Source organism: Cavia porcellus, unplaced genomic scaffold (assembly GCF_034190915.1).
Source record: "Cavia porcellus strain 051 isolate PalLab524CR breed Dunkin Hartley unplaced genomic scaffold, mCavPor4.1 scaffold_5, whole genome shotgun sequence".
NCBI classification, from domain to species: Eukaryota; Metazoa; Chordata; class Mammalia; order Rodentia; family Caviidae; genus Cavia; species Cavia porcellus.
In genome coordinates, this window is record NW_026947488.1 from 47,194,653 (window position 1) to 47,213,736 (window position 19,084).

The following is a 19,084-nucleotide window of genomic DNA, read 5'->3' on the forward strand; positions in this document are numbered from 1 at the left end:
CCGCCCCCAGCTTCAGCCTGCACCTGAAATCATTGTATGTGAGAACATCCCACCATTGCACAAGTCATCAGCTGTCCCACTTGCAAGTGAATGTCCCCTCCTGATCTGAAGCCCTGCCTGTTGTTGACCTCGATTGCAGGGACCAAATTCTGTTGGGAACAAAACAACAGGATCCACTGTGGCTAGGTTAGGCAGCAAATTAAGTAAGCAAAAAAAAACATGCTAATGCTCGCAGAGTCTTGAGAGAAACAAGAGAAGAAGCCTGGGAGCTAAAATTCAATAACCACCTTGGATACAGAGCGAGAGAACTGACCTGAGGGAGGAGTCTCCGTTGCTGCATCAGACTGTGTCTTTACTGTATGTCAGTGCCACCACCCAACACTGACCGCTCCTCTGCTTCAGAACTGCAACCTGGCCACTAGGAAACCACTGGCACTGCCACAGCCACCACCAAAGTTAGTGCTCATGCCACTACCCCAGACTTGAAAGATGGACAATCCAGGCGCTTCCTGTCTGCACACCTCACTCCCAGGAGCCTGCAGCTGAGGTCAGAGGCCAGGGCCCCAGCTGCAAGCAGAGTTGGGAAATTGAGTCCTGATGTCTAGCCTGGGATAAAAACAGGGATTTCCACAAACATTAAAGAGGTCTTTCCAAGGATAAAGGTAAACTGTCCAAAACAAATACCTGCTACAACCACCACAATGTTCCAAAGTGAGGGAAAAAAAAATAAAGGCAAAATAATGTATTTGGGCTCCCATTACCAGCTTAAGAAGCAAACTCGACTGCATGCATAAACCATCTCTGGGAGGCTCCAGAGAAACAGTTAACTATTACCTCCAGGGAAGGAAGCTTTATAATCAAGGGAGGGAGGAAGACATGATTACCTGGCATCCTCCTCTGCGTCCTCTGAAGATGGACTAAGGAGGAGAGGGGGAGAGAGGGGAAGAGAACCGTGTTTCCAGTTTCTCTCATTCACAGTGGTGGCTGCAGCATACCTCTGGTGATGGCTTTTTTCCTCCTCTTTTTTTTCCTCGCCATCTCAGAGCAGAGCCCTTAGACGCATCGGGACTCGCCCTTTCTGCCCAGCTCAGGAGAGCATTTAAAGGACGTGCCTGGGCATGGAAAAGACGTGTTACCATCTGGCTGGAAAGGTGATTGTCTCTGGAATAAGCACCTTCTGGTTCAACATGCAGAGCCAACTGAGTCCGAAACAGCCCCTGCTCTGTGTGGCCCAAGGACTCCGTGGAAATCAGATTACACTGCAGGCATCTGTTGCCGTTTTGAGTGGCCAGGCTTGGCACAACTGATGAGCCAAAGATCACGGAAAAACTGACACTGGGTGACCTCCTGTTCGCTTTTTCCACTGCAGCCATCTTTAGGAAAGGAATCGTGCCTTTCTTCTCCTTCAGGCAACTTTCTAACTCTAGCTAAATTATAGGATGGGTATTAGGGATTCTGTGAACCTTGAAGGCTCATCTAGAAGACTGGGATGGTGCCACAAGCCTGTGTTTAACAAGTGAAATGTAGCTAAAGATTTATTTTTTATTATTCTGTTTGCTATATACAATGAATATATGCAGTTGGCACACATATATACAGCGTCTTGATCCTTTTTACGTCCCCTTTCTCTCTCCTCCCTCATGTCTTTCCCCATTCCCAGATCCCTTCATCATCTCCATGAAGTCTGTCTCCTTGGTTTTTTTTTACCATCTTACTCTTGTTTTCCTTTTTAGATTTTTTATATTTCTAGTTCTTCATAGAAGAGAAACCAGGAGATATTTAACCCGTGTCTGATTTAGCTCAGTATTGTGGGCTCTAGATGCATCCGTTGTCCTACCAGTAATTCAAATGTGTCTTTTATGGCTACTCCATTGTATATATTTATATACATAAGACATTTCTTTTATCCAGTCAGCTGTTGATGGGCACATAGGCCGCTTTCATAACTTAGCTGTTACAGACTGGGCTGCTATGAACATGAATATGTGTGTGTCACTGTAACGTGATGTCAGTGGTCATCTATTTATTTCCCTTTAGTCCTCAATGACTATAGAACATGACCGTGTTTCTCATCCAATTCCATCTACTCATATCCTACATGATAAGACAGACACGATTTCCTTTTGAAGATACTACAAGTGAGTTAATCAGTGTATGAGTAACTGCTAGTAGCTATTATTTCCATATTTGCCCTATAAACCTCAAGACCTTATGGTTGGGAGACACAGCTCCTGTTTATACTGACTCCAGCCTGTCTGCTCTGTCTCTTCATCTCTTAAAATTGGGAGATAAATGCCATGCCTATCTCAATATTCAGCAAGTACAATACCCAGTTCACTCCTGCTAACACAGGCGCTGAATGAATCCATAAGCTAAACTTGCTGGGTTAAAATACAGGCTCAGTGTGGTGATTCTGTTATTTCATAAAATAGAGAAAGAGTTCCTTCCACTCATTTTTAGACAAGGAAATAAATGATCATTTCTGTCACTCCACTGTCGCCAGGGAGCCAGGTGCCTCACTCTGGGCCTCAGCTCTTTGCCTTGGGATGAGAAGCTTCCGTCAAGGTGCGTAGGTGGCTCTGCAGAAGTCCAGGCAGAGTTTATTGTAAAGCAAATACACAGAGAGCTACACCTTTGAGAAGAAGGCAGGCAGGCCACAGAGACACCAGCGTGGGGTGAAGTTTGGCTTCGGAGTACTCCAGAGTTACTCCTGGGAAACTGAGCTGATTATCGGTGTTTCATTTACCTGGTGCATAGGTTTATTGACATTTTCCCTTGAGGTTACTTTGGAATGTCAGTATCTCAAAAATGTCTGTGTTCTTTTTCTATGATCCGAGTTCCCTGAAAGACTTTAATCAAGAAGCTCAGGAGAGAAATTGTGAAAGAAAAAGTTCTAATCTCAATCAGGTCTCAGCACCAGGGAGGGTCTTTAAAGAATGTGACCCGTGACAAGGTACACTGGCTTACACCTGTAATCCCAGCACTAGGGAGGCTGAAGCAGGAGGATCACCATGAGCTTGAGGCCAGCCTGGGGCACAGAGTGAATTCAAGGCTAGCCTGAACTACAGACCAAGGCCCTCTCTCAAAAAAAACATAGGGGCTGGGGATTTAGCTCAGCGGCATAACTGCCTTGCAAGCAGGCGGTCATGAGTTCGATCCCCGGTACCGGTAAAGAGAAAAAAAAAATTATTCAAAAAAAGACAAAAACATAAACACAAAAAAAATTGGCCTTTCTGATACCGCTGGATGTGGGCCTTGTTTTGGAAAGAAACACCCAGGTGGCCGGGTTTGTGCACGTGCGTAACCTTAACGCGTCCTTGGAACTGTGCAGGAATGCTCTGGGCCTGGGACTTAACACAGGACTGAAAGTACATTATGCAGGAGGCTCTTCCTTTAGCTATGGGGTAAAGTGACTCCGCCAGGTACAATTAGCTTGTACCTGGCAGGTACAATTAGCTTGTACCTGGCAGGTACAATTAGCTTGTACCTGGCAGAGCACGCTATTTGGCACCCCTAGTCCCCCATGCTCGTTAAGTTAATGTTTACCTGCCCAGCACAACCCGGGGCCCGGCTCCACCCGCCGCCCCCCTGCAAGTAGCAAACAGCCCTCAACCCTCCCCCAGGGAAAGAGGGAGGCGTGGAGCGCGGAGCGGTTGTGCAAGTCGCCCGAGGTCTCCCGCCCTTCCTGGGTGGCCCTTCGGTCTCTGGAAACAGATCCAATAGGAAGGTGACCCGCAGGCCAGGCGGGGACCCTGAGGTGAGCCACCGCGGACGCGGCCCAGACGTGGCCCAGCCTTGCTCTCCCGGGGTCCCCCGGCCTTGCACCTCGCCCTGCCGGGGCTTCCCAGCCGGCTCTGACTCAGCGCTGAGTCGCCCGCTCTCCCCGCGCGGCCGCTCGCAGGTGCTCCGGGCTCTGCGCGGAGCCAGGCGCTGGCTCCAGCCAGGAAGCAGTCTCTCCGCCCGCAGCCCCGGGCCGAGCAAGGACCGCGCCCCCGGGCCGGGGAAGTGGCGGGGCCTTAATCACCCGGGCACCTCCGGGGCGCGCCCGGGGACCCGGGAGAGCTGCGGGGGCCGGAGGGACGCGCGATGGAAGGTCGCCCGGGGGGTGCGGAGGGGGGGCGCGCGATCCCGGGCCGGCTCCCCGCCCTCCTGTCTCAGAGCTGCCTTTGGCCACCTCGGGCCCTTAAGAACTGCGGGCTGCGCCGCCTCCTCCCGGGGGAGCAAGACCCGGCAGGCCGCGCTGGGCGAGCTCTCGCCTGCCCGCCGCGCCGCGCAGGCCTCGCAGCGTCGCTGGGGCGCAGCCGTCGCCGGCCAGGTTCCGCCTGGGTGTCCTCTGCCCTGGCCCCGGGGACGCAGGTGTGGACGTGCGCGGTCGCCAGGCTGGACGCAGCAGGCCGGCACAGGAGGTGGGTGCTCGCGGGCTGGGATCGGGAGCGCGGGAAGGGCACGGCCGAGGTCTGAGACCCCTGTCCCCTTGCTCGCTGCAGCCCTCTGGAGCTCTAGGTGGTTGAACCAGAACCGATTTCCTGGTTCTGTGCGCCGGGTTTCGCGGGGCCGACTTTCCGTGCAGCCCCAGGCGCTTCTGTCCACCCAGCACTGCAGCATGGTGGACAGACTGACCCAGCGGTAGACACCGGGTGGTCCTGGGCCACCGAGCACCTCTAATCACAGGGGTGGCGTCAGGACTTCTTTCACTCGCTCTTTCTTCTGTCTGACTTTCCTGGATTCTCCTGGCTTTGGGCTCTGGCGCTAGACTTTGCTCTTCCCAGCAAGTCACAGCTTGCTGCCCGGCAGAAACGCATTGAGAAAGGCAAGCGAGGTGCAGAACGATCGGAAGGGAATGTGGGGGAACCCGCGTGCCCAATTTTAGGGGGCATTTCCATGCAAAGGACTCTCCATCCCCAGACTGGGGAGAACTTTCTAGTCCCCAGGTTAGAAGACTTCGTACCTGATCGCCTGGGAAAATCATCTTAAAGGAAGGTTATTTTCTTTAGCACTGTAACCTTTTAGAAACTGTAAGGCTCCAGCAAACGGTGGGTTATGCAGGTTATCTTTAGTGCCCACACTGGGAAAGGTCGTGTGGCAGAGGTAGAGTGCACTAAAGGCCTCAAAGAGTTTAGCTCGCAGGTTTTAAATTCTTTTTGTTAACTACCAAAGACACAGCCCTGCGTGATAAACAAGGCTTTGGGGTGAGAAAGTCTTGGGTGTCAGTGTGGGCTCCAGGTCTCACCCTGTGGCTGCTTGCAGAACTATATTGAATAATAGTGGTGACAGTGGACATCCTGGTGTTGTTCCTGATTTTAGGTTGGAAGTTTTCAATTCGTGTCCATTTAGTGTGATGTTGGCTGTTGGTTTGTCATAGATTACAGACTGAGGTAAAGACCATCTATTCTGATTTTCTCTAGGGTTTTTATCATGAATGAGTGCTAGACTTTATCAAAAGCTTTTTCTGCATCTATTAAGATGATCATGTGACTTCAGAGTTGGATTCCTCATTCTGAAGGCAGATTCCTGAGAGCAGGAAGGAGCCAGCAGAAAGACCGAAAGACCATAGCTAATACAGATCCCATCACCAGAAAATGATACCCCAGGCTGCGAGGATGGAGGAGGCCGACAGGTCCTATGATCACTTCCGCCCCAGCTGAGGGGTGCAGTGAGAGGCACGTGGGTGCGTGTTTGGCATCCTTCTGGTTATAAAACCCTGAAGTAGGAATTACTTCTGAGCTCCCGGATTCGACTCAAACATAACAAACCTTCCCTAACCTTGCTCAGATTTGCAGTAGGCAGTTTATGGATTTGCAAAGTTCAGTTTATCTGTTGAGGGCATTTTGAGATTTCCTTATGAAAGTGCGGTTTCAAGAGAACTCAGCACTGGTGCGACACCACTGGTTTAGTGATTGTTGACTGCAGAAATCATGTTCCTCACCCTGATGCTGATCTGGAAGGCTGAAAGGAGACACTCAGTCCTGGAGTCAATGTTTTTCTCTGTGGTTGTGCTAAAGGAGAGAGCTTGAGCCGTCAGGTAGCACCCACACAGGTGTGTCAGCCCCCGAAGCTGGAGCATCCCTGTGGTCTTCCTGGCAAGTGCTGCTGCTTCTCAAGTGCCTGAGGAAAGAACAGGATTTCTCCTGAGCTCTGCTGCAGAAAAAATAATGGAAAAAAAAATTGATGATTTTAGTCAGTTGCATGGCTTTGGTTTTAAACCTTTCAAACACCCCTCATTGGTAGTATCATTTGTTTGTTTCACAGAGAGCTAACAAGCTCAACTTCTGTTTAAATTCTGCCAGTTTTGGGTTTCAGTGCACCTGTTGCTCTCTGAAACATTTCAGTGTGAGTGGTTTCTCCCGGCTCTCCCAGTGATGAGAAAAGGTCAGGTGTGATGTTCCCAGCCTCATCTGCACCTGGAAGCTTTTTATGTCCGTCAACCCTGTTTTTAAGCCTTTGGTCCAAAGATAGCCAAAAACTTAATTAAGTCATTTACAAATATTTATTTTTCCCCCAGAACTGGGGACTGAATTTCAAGCCTTCATGCTTGAGTCCTTTTTTGTTTCAAGGCTAATTTGACCAAACACAAACCTGTGATCTGCCTGCCTCAGCCTCCCGAGTGCTGAGATTACAAACATGAGCCACCACGCCCGGCTAAAATCAGCCTTTTTTGAGGGATAATTTTCATACAACAAAATGCAATGAATGTATCCACATGAAATTCTGAGCATTGTATTGTATATAAATTATACTTCAATGAAAGCTGATTTTTTAAAAATCTGTGGAAGACTGCCATCATCTACGGCCTTTATAAGACCTTTTGGCTTTACAGTTAAGATGCTGTATTTAAAGTCTGGGTGCCGGAAACCCTGCAGAGCTTTTGAAGAAGAGGTTGCAATGAAGAGCAAAAATAACAAATGTGCTGCAAGCAGGCGTATCCTGCCCCTCCTTCCGTCTGACCTGGGGCTGCCTCTTCTTCTGCAGACACCGCCTGTACCACGATGTTCTCCAGTGACTTTGCAGCTGCATCCTGGGAGCTCGTGGTCCGAGTTGACCACCCCACCGCAGAGGAGAGGAGGGACGTCACGCTGAGGGTGTCCGGGGACTTGCACGTGGGAGGCGTGATGCTCAAGCTGGTGGAAGAGATCAGTAAGTTGTCTTTTCCTGGTGGTTCCTCGCATCCCTACTTCCTAGCTGATCCAGCCGCCCTGATTGCAGGTTTCTCTGATCACCCACCTCCCTGTACCCAGATGACAGGCATCTCCTCAGGTACCCCATCACTCTCCAGGGAAGAGGGGGAGAAAGAGAGTGCCCCGCAGGAGCCTCAGGCTAAGCTCCAGCCACCGCTGTACAGCCGAGTCTTCGGGGGCCACAGGTGACATCTAAGGTGACTTTAAGTAATGGCACTAAGTGCCAATTCTTTGCTAGTACCTGGTTACTTGGTGATAAGTCAGCGTGGTGCTGAAGAGCTGATTCCTGCTTACCCACCAGGCTGCTGTGCCTGACACACGGGAAGCAGACTTCATTCACGTCAGACAACATGGCCTCACTATTGGGCCTAGAATATAATAACTTTCTATTTCCTTTGTGTTCATGTTACCTTTTTAAACCTGCCATGCTGGCTTTTCATTTATCCTAATGAGATACAGTCTTTAAGCCTTAGCAGAAATATAAAATACTTAAGTAAAGTGTGCTTCTAAGGGCATGTGTAATTAGAACCAGATCAAGAGATAGACCATGACCTGTTCCCCCACTCAAGTCCCATACTTGACCTCTCCCAGTGGCTACTGCACAGGGTAACCGCTGTCCTTACTGCTAACAGCATGAATAATTTGGCTTGTTTTATGAACTTCACATATAAGGAATTATGTGAGATATATTTCCACAGACCTTCTTTCACTCAACGTTGTGTCTGAGAGATTCACCCATATCGTTTCATGTAGTTTTAGTTCATATTCTCACCGTTATATAATATTCCACTGTGTGTGTCTACCACAGTTTACTCACTTAACCTTGTTCTGGTTTGTTTTCTTTGGGGTTTTTGGTTTTGTTTTGTTTTGGCACCTGGGATTATACTCATGACCTCGTGGTTGTCAGACAGGCACTTAAACCGCTGAGCCTAATCCCCAGCCCTGGTTTGTTTTGTTTTGTGAGGCAGGGTCTTGCTATGTGTTCAGGCTGGCCTTGAACTCACTCTGTAACCCAGGCTAGCCTTCAATTCACAGCAATCCTCCTGCTTCAGCCTCCTGAGTGCTGGGGTTACAAATATGCACCACTACATCTGTGTCTTAGTTACTTTTCTCATTGGTTGCACAAAATACCTGACATCCAAAGTTAAAGGAGGAAAGACTTATATCAGCGCACTCTTTGTAGAAGTTTCAGTGCACAGTTGGCTGTCTCCAAAGTAGAGGGACATCGCAAAGAAGAAACAGCTCATGGCAGAACAGGAAGGAGACAAGAAGCAGCATGCAGCGGCTGCCAGCCTGCTCCCCCAGGCTCCCACCCAGAACTGTACTGATTCCAGTCAGCGGGCTGACAACACCACTTCCTTCATCCCAGCATCACACACTATGACCCAGCTAGCAAAGAAAAGCCCTGCCTATGAGCTATGAGGCTTTGAGGACATCTGGTTGTCACATTTTGTGACAACCCCTCTGCATCACTGCTCAGGACCTGGGCATGTGATGCTGCTAGAAGAATGGGTATGGCTGTGAGGAGGAATGTCACGTTCCCTTAGCTTGCACCCTTCCCAGGCTGCGAGCTCTCCCTAGTGACCGGTAGGGAAAGTCCATTTCGGTAAGAGGAAGAAGACTGAATGCCAGTGACACAGGGGTTTCAGGACAAAAAGCTTTAGCATTTACCCTGAGCGGCAAGTTCAGGCTTCGTGCCTCCCAGAGTATTTTAATGGAGGTGGAGATCGAGGTGGAGCTCCAATGTTTTCTCTCTGGAGAGAAGCTAAGGACCCAAAAGAGATGCGGGGCTAAAGTCCAGGTGTGGTTTCGGGTCTTGCACACGGCGGTGACTGGGCACCCTGACCCTGCCTGCTCGGCTCCATTATTTCACTGAGCTATGTTTCCTATATCTGCAGACGTCGCCCAGGACTGGTCTGACTTCGCCCTGTGGTGGGAGCAGAAGCAGTGCTGGCTCCTGAAAACGCACTGGACGCTGGACAAGTGCGGGGTGCAAGCTGATGCCCGGCTCCTCTTCACACCACAGCACAAGATGCTGCGCCTGCGCCTGCCCAACCAGAAGACCGTGAGGCTGCGGGTCAGCTTCTCGGCTGTGGTGTTCCGCGCCGTCGGGGACATCTGCAGGGCTCTGAGTGAGTACCGCCCAGCCCTGGCCATTAGATTCGGCAGAGGAGAAGGACGCAGCCTTGCCCTGGACCTGCAAGCCCAGGTGGGCCGGGCCCTGTAGCCCTGTGCAGGGGTAAACACCACTGTCTCTTTCACCTCGCTCCTGTCCACCCAGCATAGAGCAGTTTCAGAAGACATTTGTGCACAGAAGGGCCAGCCATTCACGCCCCCGAGCTATGCACAAATCATTACTGTGTGTAGGGGAGGGGGCACTCTACTGAATCCTTCATCTTGTGAATGGAAGACAGTTCTTCGTGGACTGATGTCCCAAAGTAGAAGAGCAAGACAAGGCCGGCCCTTTCTTCTTTATGATACTCCATAAAGGGAGGGAACCAGGTGTGGTGAAGATCTTGATAATTGGTTTCATTCTGTGGAACAGGACGCTGTACCTTTGAGCTACCCCCACTGCTTTTTTAAATTTTTATTTTGAGGCAAGATTTTGCTAACTTTCCCAGCCTGGTCTCAACCTTGAGATCCTCCTGCCTCAGCCATCCACGTAGCTGGAATTACAAGTGTATGTTACTGTGCTGGACTGGAAGTTAATATTTTATATTTTTTTGAAGGATATAGAATCTTCCTTGGTACCAATGGCAAAAGTGAGCATTTGAAAACAGAATAGAGGCACTGCATCAATCAGTGAGGAATCTCATCTCATCTGTTAAAATTATAAGCCACTCACAAATATTTACTGATCACCTCGTAAGTGGCACATAGTGTGGCCTGTGCTTGAGGGGGCATAAGTGACAAAGGTCACTGAAACCCTTACCCTCTTGGAGAATACATTGTAGCAGGCAGAGACAGATAATAACCAATACCATGTAACGCTCGAGAAATACAGGATCTAGAAAGAGAGAAGGGGGCAGCATCAGCAGTGAGGGTCAGGTTGGCTTGAAACGGGGCCAGGGCAGAGAGCACGTCCATCCGAGAGGGCTGTGTCACTCCCTCCTGGCACAAGCGAGCTGTCTGGTGATCCGAGTGACCACTGTGCAGACCCCCCAGGGACAGAGCACCTCTGCCCACTGGCCCTAGTGCACAGGCCACAGACACACAGGATCCTGCTTCGTTTCCCATTGTAGTCCAGGGGAAGTTTGAAAATAGTGAGTGATTAAATAAAGCAGTGCCTGGGCCTCCACCCCCAACCCACTGGGATTTCTAACATGGGTTTGTACATCTGATCGGTGGGGGCAATCACACTCAGCCGTCGCCAGACGGTCTCATCACCGGGATGTGGCATGAGATTTGGGAGATAAAATTAGGAACATCGAGGGCTGGGATTTAGGTCGGTGGTGTAAGTGCCTGGCTGGCAGGTACAAGGTTGTGGATTGATCCCCAGCAGAAGGAGAGGAGAGGAGAGGAAAGTGGGGGGAAGGGAGGAGAGTGCAGGGCATCGGCCTGCAGGAGAGAGCTGGGGGAGGCATGGTCAGCCCGGGGCCATGTCCATGGAGAGGGGCAGCCCTGGCTGCTGCAGCAATGGAAGAGGAAACCAGAAACTGTACTGGACCGACTCTCCCTGCACTGCTTTCTCCCCCACCCCTTCTGTCCCTTCAAAGGGACACAGTTCCCAGTTCCTCTCAGACTTCCATCAAAAGCACAAAATGCCTCTCTCCAAAGGAATTTTCTTTTTAGCGTTATTTTCTTGTTTTCTTTTCTTACTTCCATTGGGTGTTTCATGTTTAGATATCAGAAGATCAGAAGAACTCTCCTTGTTAAAGCCTCCTGATGACTGTTTTAAGAAGAAAAAGAAGAAAGACAAAAATAATAAGGAGCCTGTAATTGAAGATATTCTGAACCTAGAGAGTTCTCCAACAAGTTCAGGTTCCCCAGGTAAGCACAGATTAAAATCCAAGGGGAAAATCTCTGTCTGTCTGTCTTTCTCTCAAATAAATGAAGAATAAAATTGCAAGATTGATGAGAAGCTCTCTAGTTAATATTGGAAATAACAAAAATTTATTTCAACCTTTTTCTTGTTTTTTTTTTTTTTTTTTTTTTGTCTTTTTCCTTTTTATCGGTACCAGGGATCGAACTCACGACTGCCTGCTTGCAAGGCAGGCGCTTATGCCGCTGAGCTAAACCTCCAGCCCCCTCAACCTTTTTCTCAACAGATATACTTAATAACTCACTATTATAACTGCATATCTTATGTTGCTGGTGAATGCAAAGTCCTAGTACAACTGTCCATGGGCTGGGAATAAATGAGTGATATTTAGACAGGAGATGAGCTGAATAGCTCAAAATGTTTCTCTCTTCCTGATTCTCTTTGATTCTTGTCCGAGTTCAGTTTCGTTGGGCGTGTCAGGGGAGGGCAGTAAGAGTCCTGAAGAGGTGTAGCCCTTTCCTTTTATTCCACAGTATCCAGGTCTCTAGCTTGTGTGCCACGTTGAGGGCTTTCTCACCTAGCATAGCCCATGCATAGCATAAGACAACGATTTGTACTGTGCACAAGCCTGCACTGATGGTCAGGTTACTGCCTTCTTAAAATTCGCCAATACCACCACTTCTTTAAGGAACTGTATGATACACTCAGTAGTTTTGTTCTGTGAGGTTTCAATTTTCTCATAGTGTCAGGCCTTCTGCCACAATAAGAGAACTTCCAATTATTAGAAAAGAAGTGGTCTTCGACATCCTTCTGTGCTGATTTTTGGAAGCCTTTACATCTCTGAGCTCCTAGGAGCTGAATACACAGAGCTCTGTATTTAAGTAATCTCCCTCCCATCACAACTGCTATGGTTATTCTGTAAGTGGCACCGACGTTTAGGCAAATGCCACCTGTGTGGTGCTCCTCTCCAAGTCTCATGGTAGTTTATCTTCCTCGCCTTGCAGTAAGCGCTGGCTTATACAGCAAGACCATGACGCCCACCTACGACCCCGTCAATGGAACGCCAGTGTCGTCCACCATGACGTGGTTCAGTGACAGTCCCCTGACAGGACAAAGCTGCAGCGTCCTCGCCTCCAGCCAGCCTCCCCAGTCCCCGGAAGCACTGGCTGATATGTTCCAGCCACGGTCCCTGGTGGATAAAGCCAAGCTCAACGCAGGGTAAGGATGGGGCTCCGTGGGCTTCTCTCTGGAGGTCACACAGAGGAAGGGGAGTGTTTCATGTTCAAGCTGAGAGGCCTGGGGACCTGCATCCTTAGCAAAAGCCAGTGCTGACTGGAGCGGTGACAAGGGTCACTTCGGCCCCTTTCAGCATGTGGTAGGTGTGAGGTGGGAGGACTCAGGCAGGAGGCTTCCCAGGGGTGGGTGTAATTCTCTGCTGCTGCAGGGGTGCAGTGTGTGCTCTGGGGTGCAGCACAGTTTATCAGAGGGGGGTCCCCTCTGCCCATCAGTGCAATCCCAAGGCACCCAGCAGCTCACGCTGTCTTGCAGAGCCCTGCTGCCCTGGACCCCAGTTTGAAAAGACCTCAGGAAGCCCCCCAACTACTTCTCATGCCTGGAATGTTCTCCTCTGAAGTCCACCCTGTCAGCAGCATTCAGCCATCCAGCAGGACATCTGTGTCCCTGCTGTGCCTGGGGACACGCTCCCTCTCCCTGTTTCTCGGGCTCCTAACTCTGCCCCCTTCATCCTCTCTGCTGCTGCTTCTCTCCTCATGCCTTAAAGCCCAGCCATGAGCCTCTCTGTTTTGTGTCACCAAAGCCAGATACTTTCCAACTGTTCCAGGCTAGCCCTTGGCTCACCCCAGGGTCCTGAGGCTGCTTTGTCACAAGGTGGAGCTCCCCCAGGACTGTCAGCTAGCCAGGCCTAAGAGAACAAACCCTCAGGCCTTAAGCTCCTCACCATTACCTCATTCTTACTATCCAACTCTAACATGTCACTGCCCCAGCCACCTGTGACTATCTGCATTTAAACTTGGACTTAAATTATTTGAAATTAAAACGTGGCATTAAGCACATTTAAATATTAGACAACTGCAGGCAGCTAGGGGCCCAGAGACCCAGATGGTGGATGGCACAGGTCTGAAGACTTCCCTCAGGGCGGAAATTTGCTCTGGGTTGAGCCACCCGGTACCAAGGGGAGACCATGCGGGAAGTCGGGGCCTTACTTCAGCATGTTAATAATAATTTATATCCACCATGCTTTAGTTCACGAACATAATTCTTTGTATGATTCTGGTCCCAAACCTAATTGGATGACAGCCAAATCCAATTTCCCATGAGGTCAACATCAAACCTAATTGTTGAATTTGATTTGGTTCTCATCGAATTCGGTTTGTAACCAGAATCATGAGAAGAATTAAGTTCATGAACTGAGACACCACCGTCTATGTAATTTATATATAAATATTGTATACGTGCAGGCAAATGTATACTATATACAAAATGAAACTTTAGAACTAGGTTACATACAAATATAAGCTGTTACTGTATGCTTACTGATTTGGGGGATAGTGCCAGTTTTGCCTTTCAGGATACCATGCACAAATATATTAAACAATATAAACGTATATTGACACCCGGGAGGCTGAGGCAGGAGGATTGCAGTGAGTTTGAGGCCAGCCTGGACTACATAGTGAGACCCTATCTCAAAAGAACAAAGACCCCATACGTGGAACTGTGTGTGTGACTGGCGCCTTACACCCTGCTGTCTTCCAGGTGGCTGGATTCCTCTCGCTCCCTCATGGAACAAGGCATCCGGGAGGATGAGCAGCTCCTGCTGCGCTTTAAATACTACTGTTTCTTTGACTTGAACCCTAAAGTAAGCTTTTTCCTTTCCCTTTCCCCCCCTTTCTTCCCATCAAGTACACAATCGAGTCACTCTATTATCAGATTAGGTCCACCGGCTGGCGTGGTCTCTGGCCTCTTGCAGGGCAAGGCTGATGCACTTGGGCTCTGATTCTCCCCTCCTCCCCCCATGGGGCCTGGTGGGCACAGTCAGCACCCCGAGGCTGGAGGAAACTCCTGAGGCCTCTGTATAGTGCTGCTGCCTACATCTCCGGGAGGAAGAGCAGGCTGAGCTGCTCCCCAACCAGAGCCCTCAGTGCTTGGGAGGGAAAGAAGTTGTGGAGTCAGGGTGAGGCCAGGTTCACACTCGAAAAGGGTGTCTACACAAAGAGGTCCCGGCTGGTTGCCAGCTCCGTTTTCAGGGTGCACGGACCACCTAGAGTTTATTGGGACGAATAACAAGGGGGGAATAAATGCTGCTGTGAGCCCCCGCCCTGCCTCTGCTTCGTGTCACCAGGCAGGCGAGAGCTGCAGTCCCCTGCAAAATGGCCCAGGGCAGACAACAAGCACTGAGTGACAGGCCCTCGGGTGCCCAGGGGCCACCTGGCGTTCTCACTTGGTGGCTGTTATGAGTCACGCTGTGAACATCCATGCACAAGTTTGGTTTTTAAAATATATTTATACCAGCAAAGTATGCATGCGCACAGGCTTTTGGGACCAGAGACCTAAGCTGGTAATTCAGGGCACCAAGCAGAGTTACAGTGTCATGCAACTGTCATCACTGCCCACTGCCACAGCCTTCCCATCATCCCAAATAGAAATTGTTCACTCACTAAATAACAAATCCTCCTTGCAGCCCCGGTAAACTCTATCCTTCTCCCTGTCTGTGTGAATCGGCTTATTCTACCTAGTTCATATGTATCATGATATATACATTACATGATATATCACTTAGTAAAATGGCTTCCAGGTTCCATGTGTCAGAATTTTGTTCCCTTTTAAGGCCGAATAACATTCTATCATGTGCCTAAATGTATCCCCACATCATCTTTTGTTTGTTTCTTGGGTTTTGTTTTGTTTTGTTTTGTTTGAGACAGGCTCTCACTATGTAGCTCAGGCTGGTCTTGAACCGCTGCCTCAGCCTCCCGAGTGCTGGGATCACAGGTGTGCACCACTAGGCCCAGCTACATCTCACCTTTTATCTACTCAGTCCTTGGTGGACGTTGGGACACTTCCACTCTGTGGCTATGGTAGATAATGCTGCCGTGAACATCACTGCACTGGTATTTGTTTGAATTTCTGACACCTGTTTTCATGGGTGTACAACTAGGAGTGGAATTGCTGGATCATCTCCATGTTTATCTCTCCAAAAACTACTGACCGCTTTTCTCTGGAGGCTGCACCATTTTACATCCAAAAGTGCACAAGTGTTCCATTTTCACACCCTCACCCACACTGGTTGTGCGTTCTGATGAGCCAACATGGTGGGTTTGAAGTGGTATCTCACTGGTTACATGTATATTTTGGATCATGTGATATTTTTTTGTTCTGTTCTGAAATTTTTGTTCCCCAAATAACTAGGCATTTTCAACACTGCATCCAATGTTGAATTCTTTCATTCCTTACAGATATAAAATATAAAATTGAATATTTATATATAGGTCTCTTTCCAGATATTGCTTTGTTGAGACTTTGCCTGTGCTATCCTGATACCATGCTATTTTTTTTTTGTTCCTTGAGTTTCCAGGAATACCATGCTATTTTAATTTCTATAGTTTTTTTTTTAATTTCTATAGTTTTATAATATGCTTTAAGGTCTGTAAGAATAACTGCTACTCCCAACACTGTTCTTTTTTTTTTTTTTTTTTTTATCGGTACTGGGAATCAAACTCACGACTGCCTGCTTGCAAGGCAGGCGCTTATGCTGCTGAGCTAAATCCCCAGCCCAGGCAATTTCTGAACGCTATCAGTTCCACATTAACTTGAACATCGGCAGGCACAAAGTTCGTTTAAAAATCCCTATCAGGGCTGGGGATTTAGCTCAGTGGCACAAGCACCTATGTGGCAAGCCTGAGGTTGTGAGTTCAGTCCCTGGTGCCAAATAAATCAATAAATAAAAATCCCTATCAGATTTTGCTTGAGATTACACTGCCTTCATAAATCAATCTGGAATCCCCTATTTTTATACTACTTACCATTTTTAAAGCATTTTTGCTCACTGGTTTTACTACCACAGAAATGTGGTAAAGACAGAAAATAATGGAGTCAAAGTTGGTTCGTTTTGGCCCCTTAAAGGAATTCTGGAAAATATTCACCAAAAGGAAGGTCTGAATTCACAAGTAAAATAAGCCGGGGCAATAGACAGATGGGGTGAGGTTTCTGGCTCCCTGAATGAGTTTAGTGCATCTCACTCACAGAACATGGCCTCAGGTATGCCAGGGGTTTTATACTGTGGAATACGAGCACATCCCCGTATGTGCACACGCGCACACACACACACACACGCACGCACACACACATGTGTTTCTTCCTGCAGTACGATGTTGTCAGAATAAACCAGCTCTACGAACAAGCCAGGTGGGCTGTGCTCTTGGAAGAGATCGACTGCACAGAGGAGGAAATGTTGATCTTCGCAGCTCTCCAGGTATGGAAACTTACTACCTTTTCTCTGCAAGGAGACACAGAGTTCACCCTGCTCAAAGTCTCCTGCTCTTTGTTACTGTCTTTTTTTCTTTTGATAAAAACAAAATGAAAAGAAACAAGTAAATTTAAATTTAAAATACTTGTCACAGTTCACACCTGTGCACACGCGGTGGGAAGTATTCAGACGCCAAGTGCCTGATGGGGAAGGACCGAGTCTAAACCTGACCTGCTCTGGACGGAGGGCTGGTCGGGATTTAAATCCCTTTTCCCTACGCAGGTGGGAGGTCGTGGAGGCGGGGTGGTGTTCAAGATCTCAGGGGCACTGTCTTCGGAGCAGCCAGTGGGTCTGTGTGTGTTTATAATGATTTCTGAAACCCACATCTTCACCTAGTATCACATCAGCAAACTGTCACTGTCCACGGAAACTCAGGATTGCACCAAGGAGTCTGAGGTGGATGAAGTTGAAGCTGCACTTTCTAATTTAGAAGTGACCCTGGAAGGTGGCAAGGCGGACAGCACTCTGGTAGGGAATTCTCTGTGTACTCGGGCTCCTGGCTTTGTTCTGACAGAAGAACAGGGGAACTTTTTAAAGTGAGAAATAAAATATATTCCATCTGATTTTGAAAAAAACAAATATGCTCTTATGGGATGAGCCTAGAGTATTGGCCAACATTCCAAAACCCTTTTCATTCAGGAAAGAAGTTTTTAAAACTTCCAATAAAACCTAAAGAAAAACTTCCTGCCCTTTGCTCCTCACCCAGGCAGGTTGAGTCCCGCACTGGGAGCCACCCTGCTGTTTCGGGGGGGGGGGGGTGATGGTGGGCTTAATCACGGGCTGGATCAGGGGCAGATCCACTGTAAACAAACCTAAACAGTAATAATGGACAAGAATGAGTCACTCTACCCCTGAGCATTTTCTGAGTGTTCTCTTATCGATAAATACCTTAGAGGGGCTGGGGATTTAGCTCAGCGGCATAAGCGCCTACCTTGAAAGCAGGCAGTCGTGAGTTCCATCCCTGGTACCGATAAAAAGGAAAAAGACAAAAAAAAAAAAAATACCTTAGAATATGAAAGTAGTGTCACGCAAGAGCAAATACTAGGTACAAGCTAAATGCAAAGGTGCTGCAGAAATTCAGAGCCCTGTTTATCGGAGACGTGAGCTCCAGGAAATTAGAGACTAAATGAAAAATTCCCTCCTCTTTCCCTCATATTTTTATATGGCCCTGAACAATAGGCTTCAATTTGAAAACAGGCCTGACTTACATTGCAGAGTGAACTTTGAACCGGATTCCTCTTCCGTGACCTAGATGTAGCCAGAGTGGCCTACATTAATGTAAAAATTGCAAGAAAAGAGTTGGCTTGTAAATACAAGTAAGCATTTCTAATTTAGATTTTTACCTGGTATGGCAGGTACAGGGAATGTTAAGCATACAGAAAAAAATGAAAAAGATACATATATGCAGGTGAATGAAAGAGTACTGAGTTCTCCCCGATGTTTCCACCCAAATCAAGTCGAAGAACTTTGCCAAGTCATCCCTGCTTACTCCAGCCCTGCAATGACTGGTTTGTTTTGTTTTTGTTTTTTTGTTGTTGTTGTTGTTGTTTTTGTTTTTTAAGACAGGATCTGGCCATGTAGTGCAGGCTGGCCTTGAACTCACTATGTAGCCCTGGCTGACCTCAAACTCACAGTGATCTCCTGCCTCAGCTCAAGTGCAGAGATCACAGGCGTGTACCACTACACCTGGCACAATGACTGATTTTTTTTTTGTCTTTTTTGAGACAGGGTCTCTCTATGCAGTTCAGGCTGGCCTTGAGCTCACTTTGTAGCCCAGGCTGGTCTCGAACTTGCAAGGATCCTCCTGCCTCAGCCTCCCGAGTGCAGGGATTACAGGCTAAGCCACCACACCCGGCAACAATTTCTGATTTTTTAAATTTTATTTTATTTGAATAATTTGGATTTAAATAACTCCATGCCGCACTTGGCTACCATGTTGCACACCACAGGTTAGGGTATCAACATCACGTAGGAGTTCCATGTGTCTGAAATGTTGTGTTTTTCCTTAGGAGGACATTACTGACATCCCTACACTTTCAGATAACCTCAAGTTATTTAGGTAAGTAAGTAATCTTTAAGGGAAGGGGAGGTCCTCATAACAAAGCCTTGCAGGTGGATGAAAAAGATGGTGCTTATGAGGCATTTAACATGGCCCATACAATGTGCTCATTAAATGGTGACAGCAAACGTGACCAGAGTGAACAATAATGAGTAAGCCCCAGACTGGAGTTCGCCAAGAGGAGCCTCTGGGAGGCTCGGGGCTCTGACAGCATTTGCTGGCTCTATGGCAATGTGAGAATTTGCTTGTCTCTAAAACGTCTAAGACTGGAGGGGAGTGTCACCTTGCGGGTATCTACTTTCACCTGCTGGGGGGGGCGGTTTCTATGG

The 19,084-nt window shown here is 48.3% G+C and overlaps 1 protein-coding gene across 4 annotated transcripts in view; it reads left to right on the top strand.

The window, feature by feature from the left end:
• The first annotated feature begins 3,630 nt into the window (after positions 1-3,630).
• Positions 3,631-19,084, top strand: part of Fermt1 (FERM domain containing kindlin 1) — a 29,495-nt gene continuing 14,041 nt past the window's right edge. For 3 of the 4 annotated variants that reach the window (XR_010047509.1, XM_013159772.3, XM_063248722.1), the window contains exons 1-9: positions 4,272-4,406; positions 6,970-7,134; positions 9,074-9,307; positions 11,019-11,165; positions 12,162-12,375; positions 13,930-14,032; positions 16,535-16,642; positions 17,033-17,164; positions 18,706-18,755. Coding sequence is in view for 3 of the 4 variants with exons in the window: in XM_013159772.3 (XP_013015226.2) it covers positions 6,987-7,134; positions 9,074-9,307; positions 11,019-11,165; positions 12,162-12,375; positions 13,930-14,032; positions 16,535-16,642; positions 17,033-17,164; positions 18,706-18,755 (1,136 nt within the window). In the remaining variant the exon portion in view is untranslated. Of the gene's footprint in view, positions 3,758-4,271; positions 4,407-6,969; positions 7,135-9,073; positions 9,308-11,018; positions 11,166-12,161; positions 12,376-13,929; positions 14,033-16,534; positions 16,643-17,032; positions 17,165-18,705; positions 18,756-19,084 lie in introns of those variants that run through there. The other variant, XM_013159773.3, reaches the window with a different exon arrangement.